Source organism: Haliotis rufescens, unplaced genomic scaffold (assembly GCF_023055435.1).
Source record: "Haliotis rufescens isolate VD_foot unplaced genomic scaffold, xgHalRufe1.0.p SCAF_9, whole genome shotgun sequence".
NCBI classification, from domain to species: Eukaryota; Metazoa; Mollusca; class Gastropoda; order Lepetellida; family Haliotidae; genus Haliotis; species Haliotis rufescens.
Window position 1 is genome coordinate 17,437,815 of NW_025964383.1, and position 27,703 is coordinate 17,465,517.

The following is a 27,703-nucleotide window of genomic DNA, read 5'->3' on the forward strand; positions in this document are numbered from 1 at the left end:
CGTTCTATACTATACTATACTGATTTGTAGTCCGTTATTTCTGTCCACGGAATATATCAATAATGTATTCACTGTCACTGTTACAATCTTCCCAAAGGATGCTGATATAGATACAACATCATTCATTATGGATCATTATAACCTCTCTACATATTCCGTTGCTTAGGTAAATCAATATTTCATTAACATAAATACTTAATAAGTTATTATTTGATGCATGCATATCATATAGATAGGTCACGTGTATGTCGTGGTTTTATTTTACCGTTATTTGGTTTGAGTGCGACATGGTTGTGGTTTCCTGCCTTTCTATTTAATGTTACTGCAGAAGAAGTATACATATTAAGTAATGTGATCGCTCGGCGCCCGAGTAAAGTGTATACGTATATTGGGAAAATCAATTATCATCGCTCACACCTTTTTTGTGTTTACTGATATATTTTTAGAATATATAGATAGGGACGCACCCTTGATTCTGACAGCAATATGACACTACAAACGAGAGAAATAAAGAAAAAAAATCAGTTAATAATAATACAGTATGACTTGAATTGTTTTTCGCAACAGTTTACCGCTCCGAATCCCTCTATCACATTCTAGGGGCACGGGTGGCCCAGTCCTCTAAGGCGCCGCAATTCGCTGGTCAGAGTTGCGTCCCTTGGGCGCGCCAGAAACTTATGGTTGTGGGTTCGAATCCCGGTTTGCCCCGATTATGTTTCTAGGTTTGTCAGCACCATACCCGTGCACATGGGTTTTACCCATATTAAGGTGACACGCCGTGTCATAACTGGAATACTGTTCAAATCGGCGTTAAAACCCAACTCACTCACTCTATCAGATTCTGGATGCTGTGATTGATTCGGTCATACTTTGCACTCCGTTGACGGACTATTGACAATATATTGTTTATTTCTGGGTAACAGTAATGTAGTACACACTTCATATCAATGTGTAGATTAGAATGGCCGCCACTTTGGCGTGTCAGGATCCGGTGGTCCATTGTTTGAATCCCAGATTCGCCTCGATTATGATCTTTGGTCTGTCTGTGTCACTCATTCACTCACTCATACTAACCCACCCACCAACCCACTCGCTCACTCACTCACTCACTCACTCACTCACTCACTCACTCACTCACTCAGATATAAACATCTGGTTATCAATTCATACCAACATAGTTTTGTTACGTAACTCTAACCATTGCAAAGATATTTTTAATTTATAAAGGTGTCGACATATATAGGACGTCTTAAACACGCTATGTGGCACGTTATCTGAAACTCTGAAGCTGTTCGTCGTAGGTTGAACTGAATTCGAATCAGTTCCGCTAGACCCGCTGGGAGTTTCTCCTATTGTCCTGCCACCATCATCTTCTCTGGTTACTACGTCAGTATCCCGCAATGTGGATGCAGCTATGCGTGACAAACAGGTAGCATACCTGGGAGGGACTGTGTCATAACCCACGATTCACAATCAACCAATCGATCGCGGCGAGGAGTGCGACAAGGTTGTGTCTCTCTCCTTCTCTTTTTAGCTTACTGCATAATGACATATTCGAGTAGGGTTAATGTGATAGACAGCGGACTGAGTAAACTTATATTGGCGTATAAACAATTTGAGACTCTCCCTCTTGAATAAAGTCGGTATATGATAGCACAGCGGAGGTGAATGGGAGGACAATAGTGTGAAGGAGAACACAACGGCCCGACTGTCGTCCACACCCGACAAGCTGTAGTCAGTGGTGGAGAAAGACGTACTTCTCGCATGGACAACCACAGCTATGTTGACGAACTACTGTGTGAGACGGCCGAGGTCTGTTCCGACATAAGTAGTGGGAGGCTTCAGCGTCCACGCCCTGAGAGAGGTTTTCGAGTCCAGGGAAACAAAGTTTAATTTCGTTCGAAGAACTTGTGACATACAGATTGAATACTTGTAGCTAACACGAGGTGCCGGGGAACGTTCTTGGGAGACATACCGCGTGTCAACTGCCTATACGTGTGAAGCGTCCACATCGACATCATGAACAACCGTGGATGTAACAAAGTCGAGGCCTGCCTCACCGTGGCCAACATCATCGGCGTGTTGGCTATAGTGATAATTGCTGCGGTTATAGGAACAGACAGATGGCTCGTATTCACTGTGGAGAGAAATCGACTTCTCCCGGCGACACAGCTCGGCTCCATGGATGGGATCAAAGCACGGTACTACCACACCCGACAGCGGGGTATGTTCAGGGAGTGCTACCCCGGTAACGACACAATGTTCCTCGACACTGCAACCGATGTCTTGGACAAGAACTGCTTCTCGTTGCTGTTCAGCGACAATCCGGACGGCGCATCGGATGACTATAAGCTGATGCTGGGGCTGTATACGGCGTTCATGGTGATGTTCCTGGTGGGTGAGTTGATCCTTGTCATTGCCTACATCATTGGGCTGTGTCTCTGTGTTGGGAAGATGTACTCCAAGGCCTGGGTGGCGGCTGTTCTGACTTTCCTCTCCGCGTTCCTCATTGCCCTGGGTCTGGCTCTATTCCACGGCTCTGTCCACGTGGAGAGGGAAAATGTAAGGGACACGATGGCGGACAGGCAACAGTATTATCAATCATGGCCTACAGAGTTGAAGAATTCTACCAAAATGGAATTCAAAGAGTCCTACATCGCTGCCTGGGTTGCTTTCGTGCTGGTGCTGATCACGTGCTTTTGTTATGGAATGGCTGTACGGCTCTTATCCCCACCTAAGCCCAAGTCTAAAGCCCCACCCCCATCTGCCGCTCCGTACTACCCACAGCAAGTAATCTACCCCGGCCAACAGACAGCCTACCCACAAGCACCTGTCGTTTACTATCTGGAGTAAGATGACCTACAATATGTTTTACAAGAATAGTTAACTACGGAAATATCGAAGGGCGCACAGGGAGTATCCGAGTTTTGAGCTAGGGGAATAACATTGCGAGCTGTGTCACAGTGGACAACTTCGAGAGAACATTTCGAGATAACAGGGTTAGATTAGTCATTTCCAGATAAGACGAATCAGTGTTTCGAGATGAGGGAAGTGATGCTACGAAGGACTGTGTCTTGCTGGACAACTTCAGGAAACATTTCGAGATGGAGGTAGTCAAATCCGGTTGTGACGAATCTATAGATATAGTGACATATTAAGTGCTAACTTCACTTCAACTGTCAGTGAGCTCAGACAAAAGTTTTTGTCACATCCGTCGTTGACCGTTCATCGTTTACAAAAAGATATACTCCACCAGAAATAATGATTGTAATATAGACTACGATGTTGGAGTGTAAAAAGGATCTACTGGTCGGGAACTGATTGCGATTGTGGTGTGGATTGTCATTCGTGTGGATTGTCTGATAGAGAAGAAAGAACGCTACATGTCTTCACACTATCAAAGTTTCTAGATCTGATTAAAGGATCTAGGGTGGTCCAATGGTCTAAGACACCGCATCGTGTTGTGCATCCGCATGGTTTGAATCCTAGAATCACCCCGATTATGATCCTTGGTTTGTCAGCACCACCAACCTGCCCGCTGGTTTCGCCAACGTCTACAACAGTGAGTGAGTTGGGTTTTAACGCCCTTTTTAACAGTATTCCAGTTATATCACGGCGTGTCAGCTTAATGTAGGAGGAAAGCCTGAAGTGATGCAGGTCTCAGACGTTTACCACTTTGGTGAAACCCACGAGCACGGGTATGGTGCTGACAAACCTAGAAACATAATCGGGGCGAACCGGGATTCGAACCCACAATCATAGGTTTCTGGCGTGCCCAAGGGACGCTACTTTGCACAGCGAACGAATCGCAGCGCCTTAGACGACTGGGCCACCCGTGCCCCCCTCCCCTCGCCCCCCTTTCACAACAGCAGGGATCTTCCTCTTTTATTAAGCCGACACGCCGTGATATAACTGAAATAGTTTTGAAACGGCGTAGGGGCGGTCGGGTAGCCTAGTGGTTAAAGCGTTCGCTCGTCACGTCGAAGACCCGGGTTCGATTCCCGACATGGGTACATTGTGTGAAGCCCATTTCTGGTGTCCCCCGCCGTGATATTGCTGGAATATTGCTAAAAGCGGCGTAAAACCATACTCACTCACTCACTGAAACGGCGTATGATGTGTAAATGACCATTTCTAGTGGCGCTAAACGAATACTCTGAAAATACGAGAATTGGGCAATACGAGTTGTTTGTTACCACGCCGCTATCAACGTTCCTTCTCAATGTCTACTCTCAGGTAGGATGTAGTTACATTCCACAGTGTACGCATGCCAAAACAGCACGTATCCTCTGCATGGGATATATCTGTGACGTTAAAGGGGGTATAGGCTCCGGCCAACCGACAGTCCCAGAAATTTATATTGAAGTCCTTTAATTGACAATGTGCATATCTGTTGTTCCTATTGCCATGTGTATCAACCTACCAGTCAATGGTTAGTCTAATTACAACCATTTAATGATTGGGCTAACAACACAGGGACAATGTTTACACTGCCTCAAACATCGGCGCCTGGCCGTGGAGCGTAATGTCCCTTTAAACAACCTCACTGAAGTGTTTCCATTGGGTAATGTTGCGACAGGTACTCGTGATGTAATTAATGCCATATATCTGAAGTTCCTGAAATGAAGCTGTCTCATATTACACAATGTTTTCTGTCTGAGGGCGTTGTCTAACCATCAGTCCTAAGGTGTTAAAGTGGGACTTGCCTCGGGCTAGCTGACATTCTCACCAAGTTTGATTCAAATCTTCAAACGTTTTATGATGTTGATCAATCCGACAGTTAATCAATACCAGAATTAGACAGAGAAACTGTTTCAAACCAATACCGTCTTGACCTCTACGTGGCATGGGCACCAGTGCCTGGAGCGGTGTCTCCATTAACCTTGACAACTAGCTGGCATACGTCACAGTATACATGTCAGTTCAAAACAAAACTAGATATAGAACTAAAACTATATATATACATACAGTGTACATGTCAGTTCAAAACACAACTAGATATAGAACTAAAACTATATATATGTATATCTTGTTCCTGAAATCGGTCTCATTTTACACATTGTTTGCTGTCTGGGGACGTTATCTGACCATCATATATTATATATAATATAAAGAAATTCACAAAATAATCACACGACACGGGTTGATCTTCTATATGTTTCAGCTTCATCTTCAGGGAGAAGTGTATATGTCGTAGATATAGGACTATATATGTTATCATATTCATATGTATCGTAACTATGTTGCATGAACCAATACAGTGTCATGCTTGTCTCCTGTCATTAGGAAGTCATTTGTTGTATGCATTATCTTATGTACAAATTATATCTGTCATATCATGTTATAACGCCATGCATAGTTTAGATAATAAAACGGCGTTCTATGGATTGAGTTCGTTTTTCTTCACTTCACAAATACACAGATTTCTGTCACTGAATAGACCGCTTCGTGGTCTAGTGGTAAAGCGCCCGAGGAGTGGAAAGTCCAGGGTTCGATCCCCGGCCGCGTCATACCAAATTATGTTAAAAGATGGTACTTGTGGTACTTGTGGTACTTGTTGTTACCCTGTCTGGCGCTCATTAAGGGGCTAAAACAAGGACTGGTCGGCTCGGAGTCAGTATACTGTGTCTGTGTGGGGTATTCATGCTAAACTGCGGCATGGTATCTCAGTGGGCTAGCACTATAAATCGGCATAAGTCCGGCTAGTACAATCAGCCACACACACGTACATGCACGTTGCTATATAAGTGCAATCATCTTGGACGCGACGTCAAACCCCAGTTCACCTCACCTCACCTGTCACTGAATATTTAAATCCGGTTGTGTGTCTGTGTTCATGAATGTAGGTTAGCTTTTGTCGGGATGACAATGGTACTAAGTGGTTGACGACCAGCCCTTTAATATGGAAGTAGTGGTATGGTGTTCGACGTCTGTTAATCTGGTTGTATGTATGCGTGTCGCTATTCACTTTCCTGTGTGACAGATCATATACACGCGCGTTGTTTTGTATGCGTCTCCTGTGAGTAATAAGCTCGTGTAACTGGAGGTTTTCAACCTTTTTTTAACTTTGGAAAAAATGGATCGGACTGATGGACATATATTTATACTACTCAAAGAAGTTAAGGGTCATCAGATTCTTTTATATTTCTATAGTAAATCATTGAAGGCTCTGTCCAGGGGGTTAAAGTATCGTAAAATAATTGTCCCCCTGTGTGACACGTAATCCTATCATAATCGATGTAACTATCATCAACTAGAGTTTTTAAGCCAACTCATTGCTGAGTTTTTTTAAATATTGGCTAGTATTGTTCACAACCACCCGTGGGTAAAGTGATGACTTAAATCCTGCTGGGTATAATGCAGGAAGCAGAAGTACTGTAAGTCCCCATGATCCTCAGTCAGGTGGCCTAGCTTTGGTTACTGGTGGCCAATAGCCCGTGTTTTAAAACTGTATATATAATTTTGCTTTGCTCACATATGTTTCACAACTTGTTTTTAAACAAGAAAATTGCATTAATAACTAAATTGTAAATATATTAACTTGGTCCCGTCGTTATATGGCTGAAATAATGCCGATGCGACGTTAAATTTTAACTCACTCTCCCACTCACTATAGTTAATCTGTCATACCATGACAGGTTAACTTTAGAAACATGAAAGAATCGGGCCCATGTACCCAGAGCCTTACACAGGCTCACACACAGGGTACATCACACCATATGGCCCGAGGGATCGAGTGACAACGAATTTACCTCACCGACATTTTTTCTGATACAGTTTCTCTGAGTAAAATGCTTTGACTCAGCCATTTTGACAGCTAGCAGACGACACACACGAATCGAGTTACTTCCCTTTACCCAATGCAATCGGACAATGCATTCAGCTCAAGAATACGTGTGCGAGATAAGCAAGTTACCTATGGTGTGTTCCGATTGATTTTTCAGGCGGGTACATGAGCAGGCAAGATGGACAATTCTTGTCCGTTCCTTAACCAATCAGAAGCTAGTATTTGAATGTAAGGTGAGATTGTGGTTTTGTCTTATGTATGACATGGAGGTGTGATAAGTGTATTGTAAAGCCACTCTAATATGATACATCCCTTGACCCACTACATTCTGTTGATACCCGAGAAGTTCAGGGTAGAGAATAGGTCTTCAGCAGCCCTGAAGCGCATAATGAATTTACTTATTTGTTTAATAATGCTCATACATCCATCCCTGTTTTTCAGTGGCCCATGCACATACCTGTCTCCGATATATTGCCTTTTACGCCCAATGAAATCTGTTTCGACATATAAATCGAGACTTGTTGTTCTTAGGCTGTCATAGATGCTCATGATATCAATCACTTGATTGTTTGGCCCAGATTTGTTTATGCACAAACTGTCGTCACGTAGCTGGAATATTGCCAAGTGCCGCGTTAAACAAACAATTAAACAACACACAAACAAGCCTCAAGCTGTGACGCAGTGATGTTACGGAAACTTCAAAGGTAGTTAAACCTAAAAAAGTCAATCACTTTAAATCTTCGAAGGATTTGACTGCATCTCCAAATAAACTATATACCAAATATTGAGTCTAATTTATTGACCCCAATCAACATCACCCTACATTAGCCAGTACCAAGTGTCGTCAACACCCACTGTGTGACGTCAGACTTATGGATTTGTCGTCCAGAATATGAGCGTTATGTCCACAAAATTTCACCCTGGAAAAGAAAAACAGTGTTAATTTTAAATCAAACACAAAGGTCGATACACAAGGTGAAGTTGCATAAGGTAACCCGGGCGTGAATAGGTAAACGTCGCTTACTGTCATAGCGACGTGCATCCACGTGGGTGTCCTCTCATAACAACAACGTGTGTGTGTGCGTGTGCGTGCGTGCGTGTGCGTGTGCGTGTGCGTGTTATTCCGAACTTATACCGGTTTTATAGTGATGCACACAATGTACTGTCTCCGAGCCGACCAGTCCTTGTTTTATGCCCTGAACGCCGAGCGCTAAGCAGGGTAACAACAAGTACCATTATTTAACGTCTTTCGGTATGACGCGGTCAGGGGATCCCAGCCGTCCGATCTCAGGAGCCTTAGTCGGCAATACTTATAAATACTCGAGTCTGGACCAGGAAAACCAGAGAGTGAAGGCATGAGCATCGATCCATTCCTGTCGAGGCACGAGGACACGCAATATTTTCAAAGCACAGAACCTGACCACGGCTTCGATTCGGAACAATATAATGATTTAACAAGACAAATAACAAAATTATTTTGGTCTTCCTCAATCGTCTCAATATATAAGGATGGTGAGGAAGTCTTGTGGTTAAAGCTCGTTCACTCGTCACGCCTCTTTGATTCTCCAGATGGGTACAGTGTGTGAAGCAAATCTCTGGTGACCCCCCCCCCCCACACACACACACACCGCAGTGATATTGCTGGAATTTTGCTAAAAACGGCGTAAATGGACCCCGGATAATCCCTTCGGATACTCAAGAATCTAGACTAGCCCAAGTAGTGTAGATTTTGTTTGAAGATGTTCGGATTATTTCAGAGTCTCCATTTAAGACGATGTTTGATTTCTTTCTGAGGGGTTCCAGTTCACAAGTGAGACTAATCCCGGTCAAATAGCTGATGAATGGGCCTGGTTGTCCTAGTAACGCCCCCCGGGGGATCATATATGGAGTCAGTCTATTGACACGGTTATCCAATTGTCATGGTGCTACGGTCACTTTGATTGGGGCCTGAAGCGGGTGCTACGGTCACCTTGATTGGGGCCTGAAGCACATCGTGATTTACTGCTTTCTGTGGACGTTGGGTGGACGTATGGATTACTTCAAGCCGATAACGCTGTCATTACGACACCTACTTCCTCACTGCTCGACTGACCCTGACCTGTGCCTGCGTTACATCAATATACATTAGAGTGAGTGTGGTTTTAGTTTCTTTCAGCAATATTCCAGCAATATCACGGCGGCGGACACCAGAAATGGGCTTCACACATTGTACCCATGTGGGGAATCGAACCCGGGTCTATGGCGTTACGAGTGAACGCATTAACAACTAGGCCACCCCACTGCCCATCATAACAAATTATATAAGTATTCTAGCATGTTTAGAACCCAGGATCTGTATTTCTGATTAAGATCATTTTGTCATTTTTAGTATCAAACCTCCATACGTCGCTATATAAGTGCAATCATTTTGAACGAAACGTTTAACCAAAGTTTCACCTCACCTCAGCCCTACTTAGATATAGTGAGTGAGTGAATTTGGTTTAACGCGGCTTTGAACAGTGTTCCAGTTACATGACGGTGTGTCAGCTGGATGTGGGAAGGATGCCAGAAGTGATGCAGGTCTCAAACGTTAACCACTTAGGTTAAACCCAGGAGCACGGGTATGGCGCTGATAAACCTACAGAAGGATTCGAACCCACAAACATAGGTTTCTAGCGTGCCAAAGGGCCGACTGGGCCATCCGTGACCTCATGAGATGACAGTATATAACAGCCTATAACAGTACGAAGCAATCACGTGACTGCTAGGTATGCTGCCGGCGTGTCTTGTCTCCGAAGTTTGTTTGTTGTTTAACGCCCCACTTAGCAATATTTCAGCTATATGACAGCAGTCTGTAAATTATCGAGTCTGGACCAGACAATCCAGTGATGCTTCATGAACCCGGATCTTCGAAAGATCGTGAAAACTAGCTCACAAAAAGACCTTGGGCCATCCAAAACATATGAGTCAAGACAGGTAGGGTAGGTGAAGACCAATTCCAACCCATTTCTTTATGGCTGAAACTCAACCTGTAAAAGACCGCCTCCGTGGTCTAGTGGTAGAGCGTCCGCCCGGAGAGCGGAAGGTCCGGGGTTGGATCCCCGGCCGCGTCATACCAAAAGACGTTAAAAGATGGTACTTGTTACCCTGTCTGGCGCTCGGCATTAAGGGGCTAAAACAAGGACTGGTCGGCTCGGAGTCAGTATACTGTGTCTGAGTGGGGTCTTCATGTTAAACTGCGGCATGATATCTCAGTGGGCTAGCACTATAAATCGGCATCAGTCCGGACTAGTACAAGCAGCCACACACAAACACGTGCATGCACGTCGCTATATAAGTGCAATAATCTTAGACGCGGCGTTAAACCCAATTTCACCTGACCTCACCTCAAGTTGTAAAAATATATTGAACTGTCTCCCGAATTATGAAACAAAATATGGATCTTGTGCATCCTGTGCATCCTTCAGACCTGTGTGTTTACCAGTACGATGTTGTATGTATGTTTGTTTGTTGTTTAACGCCGCACTCAGCAATATTCCAGCTATATGACGGCGGTCTGTAAATAATCGAGTCTGGACCAGACAATCCAGTGATTGACATTACGAGCATCGATCTACGCAACTGGAGCTCGCCACTGCATGTTGACTTACTGGTTAGACGTGTTTGCGTCCCTGACGAAGACGCGGCTGACGATGACTTCAGTGTCCGTCCCTGACCCCGCCAGTCCATCCCCCTTGTCAAACTTGACCTTCACACTCGACACAGATCCTATGTCCTTATGAATGGCGATCATGTGTTTCTCGTGGTCGGATTTGTGGTAATGGCGGTTTTCCCTGAAACAAGTAGTATCTTATCACATAACAGAACGTAAGACTGGCAGGCATTCGTTGCAATATTTCATCCAAGTACCCACAAACCAGAAGTTAAAACAAAAATGGATAAAGACAAAAACGTTCCCATTATATCAATGTCATCCATCGCAACATTACAATTGAAAGAACTACTACTACAGCTACTACTACTACTACTACTACTACTACTACTACTACTACTACTAGGGCTGGGACGGGTACTCGGGTATTCGGGTCGGGTGGGTACTGAGTAGGACCCGGGTACCCACTGGACAACCTGGACCCGTGGTTAGTCACGTGATATATTGTTTAATGGCAAGTCTATGGTTACACTATGAGTGACTTATGTTCACATTTTTTTCTGACTGCACACATTCCTTCTTTATATGTTTGAATAAAGATAAAACTTTAGACATCTTCACTGTGTGCATGACCGGATTGTTTTATACGAGCAGCTAAATATATTGTGCCAGGGCTACGGTCAAACCATTCCCAATCGGACATTTGGACCTATCTCTTGAGACCTCGAGCGGGTACCCGGGTTGGGTCGGGTAATAAGGGGGTGGGTACCCGGGCAGTAAATTTGGACTCGTCCCAGCCCTAACTACCACTACTGCCACTACTACTACTACTACTACTACTATTACTACTACTACTACTACTACTACTACTACGGTACTACTACTACTACTACTACTACTACTACTACTACGGTCCTGTCACAGACATACCATTTGCTCAACTCCTAGAGGAAAGTAATACTTATCGAGATCACAGGTGGCATGTACATGTATGATATTTGTTCATCATGGATGTCAACAACTGGATGACATAAAACTTAATCTTGTAAACATGACAAAAACATAAACTCCAACAACAATCTTTACCTCGTGAACTCCACCTCTGCACTTGTGCCCTTTGACCCCGTTAATGTCACGTACAGACGCCCGAAAGCGTTCTCGTCGACAGAGGCAAGGTCAATCTCCACGAAAAACTCGTGCCCTGGGGATAAGAATTTAACTCGTGTAAATATCTTAACAATACATACAATGTCTGAATCAGTACTTAAAACGTTCGAAGACTTAAAGAAGAACATAGATATCCACGACGTTAATAGACGAACCGGTTTTCAATTCCCATCGACAATCCTAAAGAACATTTTCGATCACATTCGTCACCACTCGCCCCTTTCCGCAACCTGCAAGGTTCGGCTTGTCCCGTAATAACACGAGTTGGTCACGAATGTTTCGATCAAATACAGTATATGTTTGTTTGTTGTTTAACATCGCACTCAGCAATATTTCAGCTTTATGACGTACATATCAGCAATATCGGCGATACGCGCATTTGGAGCTTAGTAATAAAGGAGTTACTGTAGTTATGAAATATATTTTATGATGTGTAGCCAAAGCTGAAAATAAGCGAATATTAGTAGGCCTTTCAAACAAAAAAATTGCAAAAGTGATTTTACTGGATGTGATTGACTAATAAAGCAATGTTTAATGTATAGAAGTATTCATGTAAAATGACCCCCCCCCCCCCCCCCACACACACACACACTCCTCAAAACCGACCCGTGGTGGTCGGGGGTCGAATAGGTCTTCAGCAACCCATGCTTGCCGTAAAAGGCGACTATGCTTGTCGTAAGAGACGACGATCGGGTCATCTTATCCCAATGACGTGGATGCTCATGACATAAATCACTCGATTGTCTGGTCCAGTCTCGATTATTTTTCCTACAGGCCGTCGTTATATTGCTGGAATATTGCTGAGTGCGGCGTTAATCAACCAATCAACCAACCAACCATTTTAAAACAATGTAATATGTTGTAGGCAGTAACATAACACGAGAGAGGGTTGTGATAATTTGGACTCTTCCCTTATATAAATGCTGAATGCGATCTTGCCAATTCTTAAGTGTGAACGAATGAGTAGAAGCAGTGTCCTATACTCCATCAAACCATACACTTAGCCGTCAAGAGGCGACTAACGGGATCGGGTGATCAGGCTCGCTGACTTGTCATCGATCTCAATTGCGTGGATCTATGCTCATGTTATCAATCACTGGATTGTCTGGTCCGGACTCGATTATTTACAGGCCGCCGTCATATAGCTGGAATATTGCTGAGTGCGGCGTCAAACAACAAACCAACCAACCAACTTACCCGTCAACCAAAACCGTTTGTGGTCTTGAGAGGTCGCTATCTTGTTCTTAAAAACCCGTACCGGTGTTTTCGATCTGGAATCCTTACTCAACGTTCACTTTCAGTGAAATAAAGCATAATTTTTTTGGCACAACATATACCACAGAATTAGCTATTTTGAACAACACATACCACAGAATGGATCGGTTTGTCCCGTGCTGAGGTAGAATGAGCCCCTGTCTGACGTTTGATCAGCGTCATAACCCATCACCGGACATCCGCCGGAAGGGCAGCCATGACAGGTGCCCGTCTCGTATGAAGCCCAGTCCCTGCACGTGTGACCTGTGAACTTGCACGTGCTGGACTTGAGGCTCTCGATGAAGTATTTAATAGCTCGTCCGTGACTGCATGAAACGGACTTCGTTGCCTCTGTGAGAGAAAACGAGAATAAATGGGAATAAATGAACTGTAACTGTGTGTTTGTTTGTTTGTTTGTTGTTTAACGCCGCACTCAGCAATATTCCAGCAAAATGACGGCGGTCTATAAATAATCGCGTTTGGACCAGACAATCCAGATCCACGCAATTGGGATACGATGACATGCATCAACAAGGTCAGCGAGCCTGACCACTCGATCCCGTTAATCGTCTCTAGCGACAAGCATACTCGCCTTTTACGGCAAGCAGGGGTTGCTGAAGACGAGAAAGTGTGTGGAGTCGTGGGTGGTAGGGTGAAAAAATACCAAATTGTGTCAGTTAATTTCACATATTTCTTACATGCAAGACAGGAGTTTATGTTGGGGTCAACGAATTGACTGGTGTGTATGCGTGCGTGATACAGCACAAAATAACTCGTAGTACGTATTCTGTGTAAATAGCAGTAAATTCTTCTCGGTATACATATAAAATATGACTGGCATTAAGTATGTTCGAATCTGGGCCAAGATTTATAGTTCTAGCCCACTGAGACACCATGCCGCTGTTTAACATGCTTACCCCACTCGGACATAGTATACTGACTCCGGGCCGACCGGTCCTTGGTTTAGCACCTTAATGCCGTGCGCCAGGCGGGGCAACAACAAGTACCTTCTTATAACGTCTTGACGCGGCCGGGGATATGACCCCGGACCTTCCGGCGGACGCTCTGCCACTAGACCACAGAGGCGACCACGGTAACATGGGGTAAAACATGTCCATGGCATAATGCACCAGTTCCGGGTTAGAGGATATCCATGGAATCCTATGGCAGTCCTAGAGGCGAACTACCCGTGAAGATCCAGGGTACAATAGGTCTTCAGCAACCCATGCGTGCTGTAAAAGGCGACTATGCTTGTCATAACCATCTTCCCGAGGCTAGCGTGTCCACTAGCCTATATCAAAGCCTAGTTTCTACCCTTGCCACATCAAGGCCATGGCTCAAAACCCTGGCGCCACCTCGCGTAGATCACGAGTTGTGCCCCTTGTAATGAAAACGTGATATCCAATCAGATCGCTGTTCGTATCTCGTATAGCTTCACACAAAGATGGCGACTACCATAGGCGACGATCTAGTCGATCAGGTAACGAAATCATTCGCGATTTTATCCCTGATTAAAAAAATAGGGATGAAAAAGAATTGTCAACAAAGACAGGCAGCGGTAAATCACTTTCAGACGAAGGTGCACCAGTCGTGGATGTTGATTTTGTGAAACGTTCTCTGATTGGACTATCGATATGTGACATAGTCCAATCATATGTAGCACAGAAAAGTGGGCTTGATGTGGCAAGGGTGGAAACAAGACTTAAAAAGGATAAAAAGCCTAGTGGATAGTCATAAGAGGCGACTAAAGGAATCGGTTGGTGAGGCTCGCTGACTTGGTAGATGCATGTCATCGTATACCATTTGCGTCGATGGATGCTCATGATATCGATCAATGGATTTTCTGGTCCGGACTCGATAATTTACATTTACAGCCGTCATTTTGCTGGAATATTGCTGAGTGCGGCGTCAAACAAGAAACCTTAGAGGCGACCAAATTGATCGGGTGGGTCATGCTCGGCGATTTGGTTGGTAGGATGTCTTCGAACCCGGACGGCGTGGTTTGTTGTTCACAATATCAATCACTGGTTTGTCTAGTTCAGATTCCATGATTTAGAGGCTGGCGTCATATAATGTCGTTGGAATATTGCTGATTTTGCGACTTTAAACAAAAAAAGAAGAAAAAAACCCAAAAGAAGTGGATTGCCTTCGTCAGATTAGTAATTGGAAACTGTGAGTTGAATACTGACATGTTTCTGACACTTCAAAAAGTACGGAAAGGGACGAGGTGTGCGGATGTGCGGAACCTGTTTTCTCTATTGCTCGCGATCAGCTCACAACTTACGACCGGCGTGGCCTCCGAATATGCCGCCGAGCAGGCTGCCGAGGGGGTTGTCAGAGCACCCGGGCTGGTCCTCGCCCCCGTTAGGATAGAAGTCGATATCCCCGCATGCCTTCATCATGCCATATCCTGGAGACAACACGACATAAGTCAATTGATTAAGATTGGTTGAATTTTTACATAAAAATGTATTACATCAGTAGGGGGAAAAGAGTGACAATATATAGTGTCTCCTCATTATGTGACCCGTCATTGAGGCATGTCGACCGGTGGGACTCGTAAATGAATGAATGAAAGAGTGAGTGAGTTTGGTTCACCTAAGTGCATACCCCAAAACCACAAACACTGATTGAAAACCATCATTAATTATAATTTAACACAATAACAAACAAATCAACATGTTATCATGGTAGGCAAGATGTCATCATATATAAAACAAAAAAAAGGGGAGGGGGTGGTGGTATCCGCCAAAAGATAGGTATTTCTGACAGTCTATGTTTACTAAACAGTGCGCATTTATAGCCTTCGTTGTCTGATCAGTCTGGGATGTACAAGATCTTCCGGTGTTTGTAAACAAGACACCAAGATAAACATATTCTTTCACAAGATATCTTAAAAAGATCATTGCATGCCTTACTTGACGGCTGTCCACATAATAGTACAACGTGTCTCTTATCTACCTTTGTCACAATACCTGACCCAAAGAATGTCTTATCTACATTTAATTTATGTTTCTATTTATTATAGTATTCTTCAAATATAGTGAAACATTTTCTCGGATCATCTGGAGTTTCTGCATTGTTTGTTTGTTGTTTAACGCCACACTCAGCAATATTCCAGCTATATGACGGCGATCTGTAAATAATCGAGTCTGGACCAGACAATCCAGTGATTGACATCATGAGCATCGATCTATGCAATTGGGATCGATGACATGCATCAACCACGTCAGCGAGCCTGACCAACCGATCCCGTTAGTCGCCTTTTACGACAAGCATAGTCGCCGTTTACGGCAAGCATGGTTTGCTGAAGACCTTTTCTACCCCAGATCTTCACGGGTCGAGACAGACACAGACGCCTTACTGCATGTCGTATTGTGAAAGGGGTCGGCTTGGTCGCCTAGTGGTTAAAGCGTTCGCTCGTCAAGCCGTGATATTGCTGGAATATTGCTAAAAGCGGCGTGAAACTATACTCACTCACCATCTTGGAAGTCCCCTTAGCTTCAACGTACCAAACTATCTGCAGAGTTAAACATAAACTAACATTGTTCAATGAATAATTAATTCCTTGCATGTTACCATGGTATTTTGTGTGTTGGAAACAGACTACTTCCAGCTTATTTCGTACCTGCGATGCCGCTAAACTTCTCCCCGTCGGTGTGGATAACATCGACGAAGGAGGCATCCGACTTGTCGAGGCGATTGGAGTCAGGGAAGTTGATGAAGTAGGGTTCGGCAGGATCCAGACCTGAAAGTAATATATCAATTAATTATCCCAAACTCTGTGTAGAGTTGTGCCCCTTAGCCCTGACAGGATCCGCTGGCTGTGGGTCTTTATCAGCATGGGACCTGGGATGTTTTGTTTTGATTTTGGCTCAAATATGTTTTCTTGATGCAAAGAAACTTTTTTTGCCTTCCCCGTCCCCCCTTTCAGAGGCAACCCTTCCCACCCACCCTATCCCCCCACCTCTCACACGCGGACACACATACTCACATGCTAACGCATACGCACCCACACGCCTAGGATATTGAGTGGTCAGCCCTTATCGCAAAGCAAAAGCTGATGTGAAAAAAATGTAGGCTATTTTTGTCTGCTTCGCCCGTTTGCGCGAATTAAGTTGGTAAACAGGCTACAAGAGAACGAGTCGCCAATTATCTTGTCACGGAATGACACGAGTGTTGTCGAATGCAGAGCACCACGATCCCTGTCATAATATTAAGATCCAAAGCGACTATGCTTGTCATGAGAGGCGCCTAACGGGATCGGGTGGTCAGGCTAACTGACTTGGTTGATGCATGTCATCGTATCCCAATGGCGTGGATGGATGCTCATGATATCGATCAATGGATTGTCTGGTCCAGACAAGATTATTTGCAGACGCCATTTAGCTGGAATATTGCTGAGTGCGGCTTTAAAAAACAAACAACAAACAAACAAACATGCAATATGGTGACAAGGTACCTGAAATCCTTCTGATGCCTCTGACTGCGGCACCAACATTACCGCATATCTGCGCCCCAAGACTGTGGCCAATCAGATGAACTTTCTTCAGGTCCACGTGGAGCGATGAGTGCAGATACTTGACGAACTTGGCCACCTCGGCGGCCACCAGGAAGGTGTTGGCTGTGGCTTGAGTGTAGGGGAATGAGGAGCCCTTGCCCCAGTCCACCACGATCACGTTGAAGTCACCCTGGAAACAACCAGAATGATTGGTTTCTTTGATTCAGTGTGTCTGTGTGTTGTTTAACGACGCACTCAGCAAATATTCTAGCTATGTGACGACGACCTGTAAATAATCGACTTTGGCCCAAACAATGCAGTGATTGATAGTGTGAGGACGCCGTAGTGGTATGATGACACGCAACTTGCCAATCCACCGAACCTGTCCACTTGGTCGCCTCTAACGACCAGCACAGGGTACTGGCGACCTATCCCGGAATCCCCAAGGGGTAGTGAGTGAGTGAGTATGGTTTTACGCCGCTTTTAGCAATATTCCAGCAATATCACGGCGGGGGTCACCAGAAATGGGCTTCACACATTGTACCCATGTCGGGAATCGAACCCGGGTCTTCGGCGTGACGAGCGAACGTTTTAACCACTAGGCTAAAGATGTCGCTTGACATGTTTCCATCCAGGAAATAAAAAACCCAACAATTTCATTAAAATCAGATATTTACTTCGATGCTTTCCTTGCCAGATATAAACACTTTGAGTGGATAATTCGTGATAAAATTTGAGCTTTTTAGCCCATAATAGTCAAGTTATTAATACAACGACACTTTGTATGGATAACAACTTCTTTAATTGATTGTCACGACGTTCCAGAAGTACTTATTTGTTCCTTCATTCTTCATCTGACGAAGTAGCTCTGAAAGGTCGTGACACAGAATAAGAGGTTGTCATCAATAAAAAGTGTCATGTATTCATGTTCTTCCAACTTTCGACTGCCTATCAAAGACTTCAGGTCAAATAATTGTTATTAGCTTACTTAGTGGTTTAGTTAAATGTTTCTTCATACGGTGTTGATATGGTACAATAACATGCTTAAAAAAGGGCATGGGTGCGCACCCACTCACACACATACTACCCCACCTCTGGATCGACGAGTCCGGTCAACAACTTTGCAGGGATGTCCCACAGGCTTTTGGGGCCTAGAACACTTGGCAGAAAGTGAGAACGTTGTTATAAGGGTCAAGTGTCAAGGTCTTGACGTTGTTATAAGGGTCCAGTGTCAAGGTCTTGACGTTGTTATAAGGGTCTAGTGTCAAGGTCCTGACATTGTTATAAGGGTCAAGTGTCAAGGTCCTGACGTTGTTAAAAGGGTCAAGTGCAAGGTCCTGACGTTGTTATAAGGGTCAAGTGTCAAGGTCCTGACGTTGTTATAAGGGTCAAGTGTCAAGGTCCTGACGTTGTTATAAGGGTCAAGTGCAAGGTCCTGACGTTGTTATAAGGGTCAAGTGCAAGGTCCTGACGTTGTTATAAGGGTCAAGTGTCAAGGTCCCGACGTTGTTATAAGGGTCAAGTGTCAAGGTCTTGACGTTGTTATAAGGGTCAAGTGTCAAGGTCTTGACGTTGTTATAAGGGTCAAGTGCAAGGTCCTGACGTTGTTATAAGGGTCCAGTGTCAAGGTCTTGACGTTGTTATAAAGGTCAAGTGTCAAGGTCCCGACGTTGTTATAAGGGTCAAGTGTCAAGGTCCTGACGTTGTTATAAGGGTCAAGTGTCAAGGTCCCGACGTTGTTAAAAGGGTTAAGTGTCAAGGTCTTGACGTTGTTATAAGGGTCAAGGGTCAAGGTCCTGACGTTGTTATAAGGGTCAAGTGCAAGGTCCTGACGTTGTTATAAGGGTCAAGTGTCAAGGTCCTGACGTTGTTATAAGGGTCAAGTGTCAAGGTCCTGACGTTGTTATAAGGGTCAAGTGTCAAGGTCCTGACGTTGTTATAAGGGTCAAGTGTCAAGGTCCTGACGTTGTTATAAGGGTCAAGTGTCAAGGTCCTGACGATGTTATAAAGGCCAGGCGTCAAGGTCTTAGCGTGATAATAGTTTTGTGAGTTGTGAATGCGTCATTAACTTGGACATGAAACTTCATGACTTGCACGTTAAAACTTTTCGGTTACCCAAGAAAACGAACCACCAATATTAACTCTATCAAAGACAATAAAACCGTCCTATGTCACCGTAAGAGTAAAACAAAATATACTTTATTTTTATGTCGCAGCGCAACATGAAAAGTTTTCATCTTGTTTGTTTGTTTGTCCGTTTTTTAACGCCAAACTCAACAGTATTACGTCTATATGACGGCGGTCTGTAAATAATCGAGTCTGGACCAGACAATCCAGTGGTTGCCATCATGAGCATCGATCCACGGAATTGGGATACGATGACATGCATCAACCAATTCAGGCAGCCTGACCACCCGATCGCGTTAGTCGCCTCTTTCGACAAGCATGGTCAACGTTTCCGGCAAGCATGGGTTGCTAAAGATCTGTTCTACCCATGATCTTCACGGGTTTGTTTTCATCTACGAAATTTACTTGAAAATATTGTTATTGTTAAATCACCCTCTAAACTTGGAAAATAGAATAATCTGTCCGTCTCGTAGCTCGGTGTTTATTTTCATGTCCTAGTTGAAAATCAAACCTTTGGTATATGACGAACAGGTCATACTGAGTGCAGCCTTGATGTGAAAGCGTTCACTCGTCACACCAAAGGTCCGGGTTCTATTCCAATTTTCAAAACCCACTTCTTGTGTTCCCCGTCGGAATACTGCGGGGAACTTTCTAAGGACCCCCACTTATCGAATATTGCCAAAAGTCCATAATGCTGGAATGAACGCCAACAGTGGAGGACCGCCGTAATATAGCTGGAATATTGCTGAGTGCAGCGTTAAACAACAAAACAAACAAAGAAAGACAACAGTGGAGGACTAGTGCTGAAAACTCACCTTCTGCAGCAGATCATTCTTCATCTCAGTCACCCACGACGTGTGACCACTGTTGCTGAATCCATGGATGATGAACTTCGTCTCCTTGCTTGCACTGAAATGTCCAGCACTCAACAAGCTTCTCCAGTGGGAGCTGTCCGTGGCCAGGAGGACAGAATTCCCATGCTTACTGAACAATTCAAAGGCTGTCTTTATCACATCCGGTTCTTGGGGCAAAGCCTTGAAAGAGCCGAAGGTATGGAAACAGCCATACCCAGTGTAACACTTCTCAGACACAACAGTCACAGCACAGAGACACAACAGTAGGACCACATTCATGGTCAGGGATTCGAACACGACCCGAGGATGTAAAACTATTATCTCAACAGAGCTAAGCCTCAGAAGCAGCCACGAAGACCCGACTTCTTGTCTTTCAGATCGACAACTGGGAAGGTCCTGCTGACTTTATCAAGGCGTTGATCGGGAGATAAGGCGCCTGGAACCGTAAGTATTTTATCAACACGCCTCCACACAAAGACTGTACTAAAATGATCGCACATGATGATCGCGCATTGATGTTACAAAATCTTTGGGTGCGTGATTCATTGCACCTCGATGGCGTTGATCGTTGCTTATGTTTTGAGTCCCCGGTTTGTCTGGCCACGACTGGATTACCCCCAAGCCGCCGTGATATTGCTGGAATATTGCTGACTCACTCATTCACGGTCACGTTCTCATTCGCCCAAAATATTAAACACGCTCTCAAAAGTTTGAAAAGCCAAGTGGACAGGGATGACCCAATCGTCTAAAGCGCCGCAATTCGGAATGCGCCTACAAAGTTTTAAACTAACATATTTTACAGAAATAATCAGTTGTTAAATTAAAGTTATGAAATGTCATAAAAAGGAGGTAAGAGACTTTCTTAAATTTGTTGCAGTAATCTTTTCTTGCCAAATATTATAGATTTGCATGGGCTTTATTGGGAATATTTGTGTCAGGGTCGGTATGACAGACTAGTAGTTAATTGTCATCGGATGTGAAAAGAGGGTCTCCTAAAAAAACAAAAAACAAACAACAAGAAGGAAAGAAAACCACCTCACCCCTTCGGTTCCCTGCACTGGCATCAAAGTTCGTGCCAGTGAGCAAGGAGGTGTGAAAACCTCCTCTAAAGAACATAGAATGGGAAAGTGTCATGCATTATGTTGACAAGCAACGTAAATTCCGCTGAATATCTACAACTGAAGTCCTGCAAAGACTTGACCAGGCCTTGGATGACGAGACCTTGAATACAAAGCTTGACTGTACTTGACCAGGCCTTTGATGACGAAACCTTGAATACAAAGCTTGACTGTACTTGACCAGGCCTTTGATGACGAAACCTTGAATACAAAGCTTGACTGTAAGTCAAAAGAAACACATTATTCAGTTGATGGGAATACCACCACGGAGAACAGTACACAGGTCAATGGGCAAGATGAAGTGACACGAGATGCATGTGCAAATCATGCGTTCACGTGCGAAACGTGGCATTTACGTGTCAAACAAGAACCAACCCATCGTCATTATTCCGAATGTGTGAAACAAATATTACTCAACTATAATAGAATAATCGGATATGAAGATAAAAAAAACATCCCTATGAAAAGTATATTAAAGTAATTGTATTTGTATGTTACTTGCTGTGGATTTTACCCCAATAGCAGGTAAGTGCGTTATTTATCCGAAACCATTAGGCCTGTCCCGACGACAAAAAAAGTAACAGAATGCCTGTGTACTGTTATCTCGGGAGAAAGGTCACGCGGGTGTGTCTTGGTGAGAGTATTGTCGTGTCACCAATCTGTCTTGTAGATAGAGCAGGCACTCCTTCATATAACTCGGACAACGGTACCTAAAAAACTAGCCGTGAAATCATAGCCATTTTTTTCACTGTGTGTAGTGTCCAACATACGCTGATTGTATTTTCCTCCGACATCCACAATCTCCGTCTGAATTAAAGATGAAAGAATACCGTTGATTTTGTTTATACCCCTTGTTCTCAAACCAGTTACCTTTGAATAGAACCAAACATCTCCAGGACTATGTCAATTTTTAAGATTTATGGAGGTTAAAACAACATGGCGTCTACTACTTACAAACTGGACCGCCTCCGTGGTCTAGTGGTAGAGCGTCCGCCCGGAGAGCGGAAGGTCCGGGGTTCGATCCCCGACCGCGTCATACCAAAAGACGTTAAAAGATGTCTGGCGCTCGGCATTAAGGGAGTAAAACAAGGACTGGTCGGCTCGGAGTCAGTATACTGTGTCTGAGTGGGGTCTTCATGTTAAACTGCGGCATGGTATCTCAGTGAGCTAGCACTATAAATCGGCATCAGTCCCGACTAGTACAAGCAGCCACACAAACACACACACGTACATGCACGTCGCTATATAAGTGCAATAATCTTGCACCCGACGTTAAACCCATTTCACCTCACCTCACCTCACCTCACTTACATACTGCATCGGACTTGAGTAGAACTTCGTGAAGGCGTGAAACGTAGCAATGTGTTGGCGACCAGTGATGTCGGATAGTAAAAGCGGAACAGTACATAACTAAGTGAAAGCAAACTGGTTCGCCATGTTCATGTTTACTTCGGGACAAGGAAAGAAAATGTAGACCATGTAGACGAGTACATGATGGAATAAAGGACTAAACAAAATTGCTCATGATTGACGCACTTACTGAAAATGGACGCTATATATTTGTCTTTGTGTGGGTGGGGGTACTGTTGCCAGAGAACACGCCATTTTGTAAAAGTCCGTCACCGGTAGTGATGTCATACGGAAGTAAACATTGTTGTACATATTTGGTAATTTCTTTGAGGTAAGAATTTTGAACTCGGCATCCAGCGTGTTCTTTGATCTTATCTAGCTTTCATTATCATATCATCGCCTTCATAATCCACAAATATGGTGGAAACCTTTTTGTGTAGGGTCACATAATTTATGAGCAGTAAGCAATACATCGTCACTCATGACCGTGGTGTTGTGTATTAATCCGCCACTGCGATCATAAGAATAGAAAAAAATGAATCGATTCGATGCTAAAAAGGTGCGATTTTAGGGTGACTCAGATGCCATTTATCTTACAACTCGTTGTTTCAAAGCGTATCTAACTCACTTTCGCTCGTAAGATACGTTTTAAAACAACTAGTTGTAAGATAAATGGTATCTGACAGGTATTCGAGTAATATATATATATATATATATATATATATATATATATATATATATATATATATATACCCTATGACGTAATTTTTGAAATTGTGTTGCAAGACACACCGAGGAAACAATGCCATATGACGTCATCATAGCAACATGGATGCTGGAGTCATCCACTCTCCGATGCAGTGTAAACTGGTTCCACTGTTGGTACGCGTTTTAGCGCGTTTCAGCTCGTGCAGTGGTGACTGAGCTGGCCGCATGGAACACTGGGTAGGAGAGTGGGGGTCACACATTAGATGATAATAAGCTCCTCTCAGTGATCTATCATCTCTCCACGCACTGAATAAGACCACCAGTGTTGAGAGTTTTTGATATCTCTTTACCAAATACCACCTGCTGCGACACATTTTATAAAGCAAGTCCTATCAAAGTATTTTCGTTTTAAATATAGTTTATCTTATTTTCGGTGTTAACTTCATTCATATGGCTAAAGGAATTATGAATGAGGACTAATATACATATATATTATTTTTTCAATTCAGTATTTTTTTTATCATTATGCACATTGTAACAGGAATTAGGTTATCAGGTATTTCTTTATTGATGCTGTACACATTCAAACGTCACCCATCCAAACACTATCTGTCTACCGTGGGGCATCTTTTGCAATGAATCATTCATTTGCAGGCTCTGGTTTGTAACGGCAACGATGGTTAAGAACTGTGCAGGGGGCTCTTAGGGGGGTGTACTCCTAGGGCTTTCGACACGTGAAGATCCGGGGTAGAATAGGTCTTCAGCAACCCATGCTTGCCGTAAAAGGCGACTATGCTTGTCGTGAGAGGCGACTAACGGGATCGGGTGGTCAGGCTCGCTGACTTGGTTGATGCATGTCATCGTGTCCCAAATGCGTACATCGATCCTCATGAAGTCAATCACTGGATTGTCGGGTCCAGACTCGATTATTTACAGACTGCTGTCATATAGCTGGACTATTGCTGAGTGCGACGTTAAACAACAAACAAACAAACAAAGTTAAGAGATAAACCAACTGTGTTTTGAAATTTAATGTTGAGCCGCTGTAGAGCAGATGCCTGATATTTATATATTTATAAAACGCTCGGTATTAAATTAAAATAGGCGTATCCGTGTTTTATGATGTGAACTGAACATCTTGAGAATAATTAAACCCAAGTAAAGGTATTCAATAAAACTCACTCGTTCACTTTATATTACTTTTTCAGTGTGAATTTTACACTATATTCTGCATTTCCATTGTCTGGCGCTCGGCATTAAGGGGCTAAATCAAGGACAAAATCTCATACAGAAGAGCGCTTTGAAAATGATGCTCTCTTGGAACGCGTGATTATCACGTGTATTAAGGTCCGCTAGCTTAGAATAGTCCGAAAAAGGGGTCACAGGTAGTTATAAATGTAACAAATATCACTAAAGTTCAAGAATAAAATATTCTTGTCTATTTAAAAACACATAGTTTTTCAAGACGAAGTTGACAAATAATCCTCGAAACTAACTCCAAATATGTATGTATGTATGTATGTATGTATGTATGTATGTATGTATGTATGTATGTATGTATATATATATTAATGTCAACGCAACCTGTAAATAGATAAGAGACAAAAGTCCAAAGATATATTATATTATTTATATATATATTAATGTCAACGCAACCTGTAAATAGATAAAAGACAAAAGTCCAAAAATGAGCTGTACAATTTACTAAACCGGTTTCACGAATGTGGTTTTCAAGAGATTTTACTGTAATTCATCAAATTTGATTATAAGACTAGTCATACATTAATCATGGCCACCATGACTAAAATTATAGTTATACAATCAGGTGAATGTAGAAATCTGATATTCAACATCTCTGCGTAATTATACAGCTGGAGGTAGACCAAGCGCCGCGTGACTGCAATTCTCCCACAAGGTTCAATTTTCGGAAAATCTGCTTCAGAAAAATGAGGGAGCTAAGATTTGTTGGTTTTATGAGAAATGTTATCCACAGGTACACGGGTGTTGTCGAACGTGTAATCCTCACTGAGTATTTTTTACGAGGTGAGGTGAGGTGAAATGGGGTTTAACGTCGCGTCCAAGATTATTACACTTATATAGCGACGTGCATGCACGTGTAAGTGTTTGTGTGGCTGCTTGTACTAGTCCGGACTGATGCCGATTTATAGAGCTAGCTCACTGAGATACCATGCCGCAGTTTAACATGAATACTCTACTCAGACACAGTCCTTGTTTTAGCCTCTAAATGCCGAGCGCCAGACAGGGTAACAACAAGTACCATCTTTTAACGTCTTTTGGTATGACGCGGCTGGGGATCGAACCCCGGACCTTCCGCTCTCCGGGCGGACGCTCTACCATTAGACCATGGAGGCGGTCGTATTTTTAAGAGAATAACCAACGACCTACGAGGAATTACGGTTCATCTTTCGTGAGGGAATAGATGATCTATGTCATATATATAGATCCTGAGTGAGCGATGCCCGACTGGAAGATAAACCGTGTTTCCGGGTTGGTCATTATCTTTCTTACCCATAATAAAACTTACTGCAACCGTCTCTAGATCCCTACCCAAACAACCGTCGAAATTTCTAGCGGCTGTAAACCAAAACAAATGTATTCCTACGCAAAAGTGAGACAAACTGTAATCCCCATGAGCTTCGCAGAACCTATGTCCGGCTTCCCTTATGGGCAGAACGGGTTGTCTTGCATCAGGGGGACAAATATTTCATAGCTTGCAAAGAGATCCGACGCGACGCCATATGTTTTTCTGTTTTTTGGTGTTTTTTTTGTTGTTGTTGTCGCTATATGGCTGAAATAATTTTAACTCACTCAGTTGTTCCCGTTAGTAGGCGTTAGTAGCCTCTTACGACAAGCATAGTCAACTTTTACGGCAAGCATTGGTTGCTGAGGATCTATTCTACCCCGGGTCTTCTCGGGGAGACAAGAATGGGTTGCTTAAGACCTATTCTAACCCGGATCTCCACGGGTCAAGTAACTTGGCACATAATTTCTCTCGCTCATGGTGTTCTCACAACAAAGCTACATAGTGGAGATTGTTCAGGATATCTTGATTACTGAAGAGTGAGTGAGTTAAAATTTAACGTCGCATCAGCATTATTTCAGCCATATAGCGACGAGACCAAGTTAATATATTTACAATTTAGTCATTAATGCAAAGTTTTGTTTAAAAACAAGTTGCAAAACATATTTGAGCATACTATATTTAGAAACAATTTATGAATATTTTTACGGTACTTTAACCTCCTTGACAGAGCCTTTAATAATGTCTGTTAATTGTAGCATCACACCAAAGTTAAAAACAAGCATTTAATTATTCACATACTGATAAGAATTCGGTTACCCTATAGCATTAGGTCGGCAGCCAGGTGACTTCTAGCGGTTACACTTAGGAGCAAGTGCAGATTACATTCATTACCAGCTCGAACTGAGACAAAATAAACGTGCAGATGTGGTATTTAAAGCGCCATTGGCGTAGTTCGTGATGCACGCGCTGCTAAATATAGCCGCTGGCAGTCACCTTACTGCCGACTTTATCCTGATTGTAACCACGTGATCAAAACTAAAAGATGTTTTTTGCCAACAAAATGGATATTTCTTAAAAAGCACACTTTGCAATTTTTGCCATTTATTTAGCGTTAGTAATATTGCGTATCGCCGGAATGGCTTGTTTCAACTTTATAAGTATAAGCACACATGTAGACATGTGCTATCTTTGGGTGATTATATTTCGTGATTCTATTTCAAGTGTCGAGGACTACAGATTATCTTTGTTATTGTTTTGTATTTTGACCTTTGGCCCATATGGAATAAATAACTATTATAATACAAAGGTGGTTTATCTTAAGTTTAATTCGTGTCATCAGCCTTTGATTTGTGGTGAACATATTTTGAGAATAAACTACGAACTACGAGGAAATACGGATTGTGTGTCCCGAGTGAAATAACACCCGAGCCTTAGTAAGTCTTCATTCTTTGAAAATATATGAGTGAGTGAGTGAGTATGGTTTTACGCCGCTTTTAGCAATATTCCAGCAGTATCACGGCGGGGGACACCAGAAATGGGCTTCACACATTGTACCCATGTCGGGAATCGAACCCGGGTCTTCGGCGTGACGAGCGAACGCTTTAACCACTTGGCTACCCGACCGCCCCTGAAAATATATGAACATGTGTACATGTGAGTTT

General features: G+C 43.3%; 2 protein-coding genes across 2 annotated transcripts; one reads left to right on the top strand and one right to left on the bottom strand.

The window, feature by feature from the left end:
* The first annotated feature begins 1,674 nt into the window (after window positions 1-1,674).
* LOC124119830 lies at window positions 1,675-3,403 on the top strand. The gene has a single exon (XM_046482480.2). It carries the CDS (start codon window positions 2,020-2,022, stop codon window positions 2,851-2,853), a length of 834 nt encoding a protein of 277 aa, XP_046338436.1. The 5' UTR covers window positions 1,675-2,019; the 3' UTR covers window positions 2,854-3,403.
* Window positions 3,404-7,566: 4,163 nt separating this feature from the next.
* Window positions 7,567-26,933, bottom strand: LOC124119857 (pancreatic triacylglycerol lipase-like). Its single transcript, XM_048391407.1, has 9 exons — window positions 26,859-26,933; window positions 20,283-20,757; window positions 17,302-17,530; window positions 16,468-16,587; window positions 15,124-15,249; window positions 12,954-13,190; window positions 11,505-11,619; window positions 10,417-10,599; window positions 7,567-7,707 (listed from the first exon to the last, which is right to left on the bottom strand). Exons 2-9 carry the CDS (start codon window positions 20,598-20,600, stop codon window positions 7,632-7,634), a joined length of 1,404 nt encoding a protein of 467 aa, XP_048247364.1. The 5' UTR covers window positions 20,601-20,757; window positions 26,859-26,933; the 3' UTR covers window positions 7,567-7,631.
* Window positions 26,934-27,703: the final 770 nt, after the last annotated feature.

Coding starts and splice junctions, on each gene's coding strand:
- LOC124119830 (XM_046482480.2), top strand. CDS start 2,020: ATGAACAACCGTGGATGTAACAAAGTCGAGGCCTGCCTCACCGTGGCC.
- LOC124119857 (XM_048391407.1), bottom strand. CDS start 20,600: ATGAATGTGGTCCTACTGTTGTGTCTCTGTGCTGTGACTGTTGTGTCT. Junction 15,250..16,467: donor GAAGTTTAGCGGCATCGCAG/GTACGAAATAAG, acceptor TGTTGTCTCCAG/GATATGGCATGATGAAGGCA. Junction 11,620..12,953: donor ACAAACCGATCCATTCTGTG/GTATGTGTTGTT, acceptor TCTTATCCCCAG/GGCACGAGTTTTTCGTGGAG.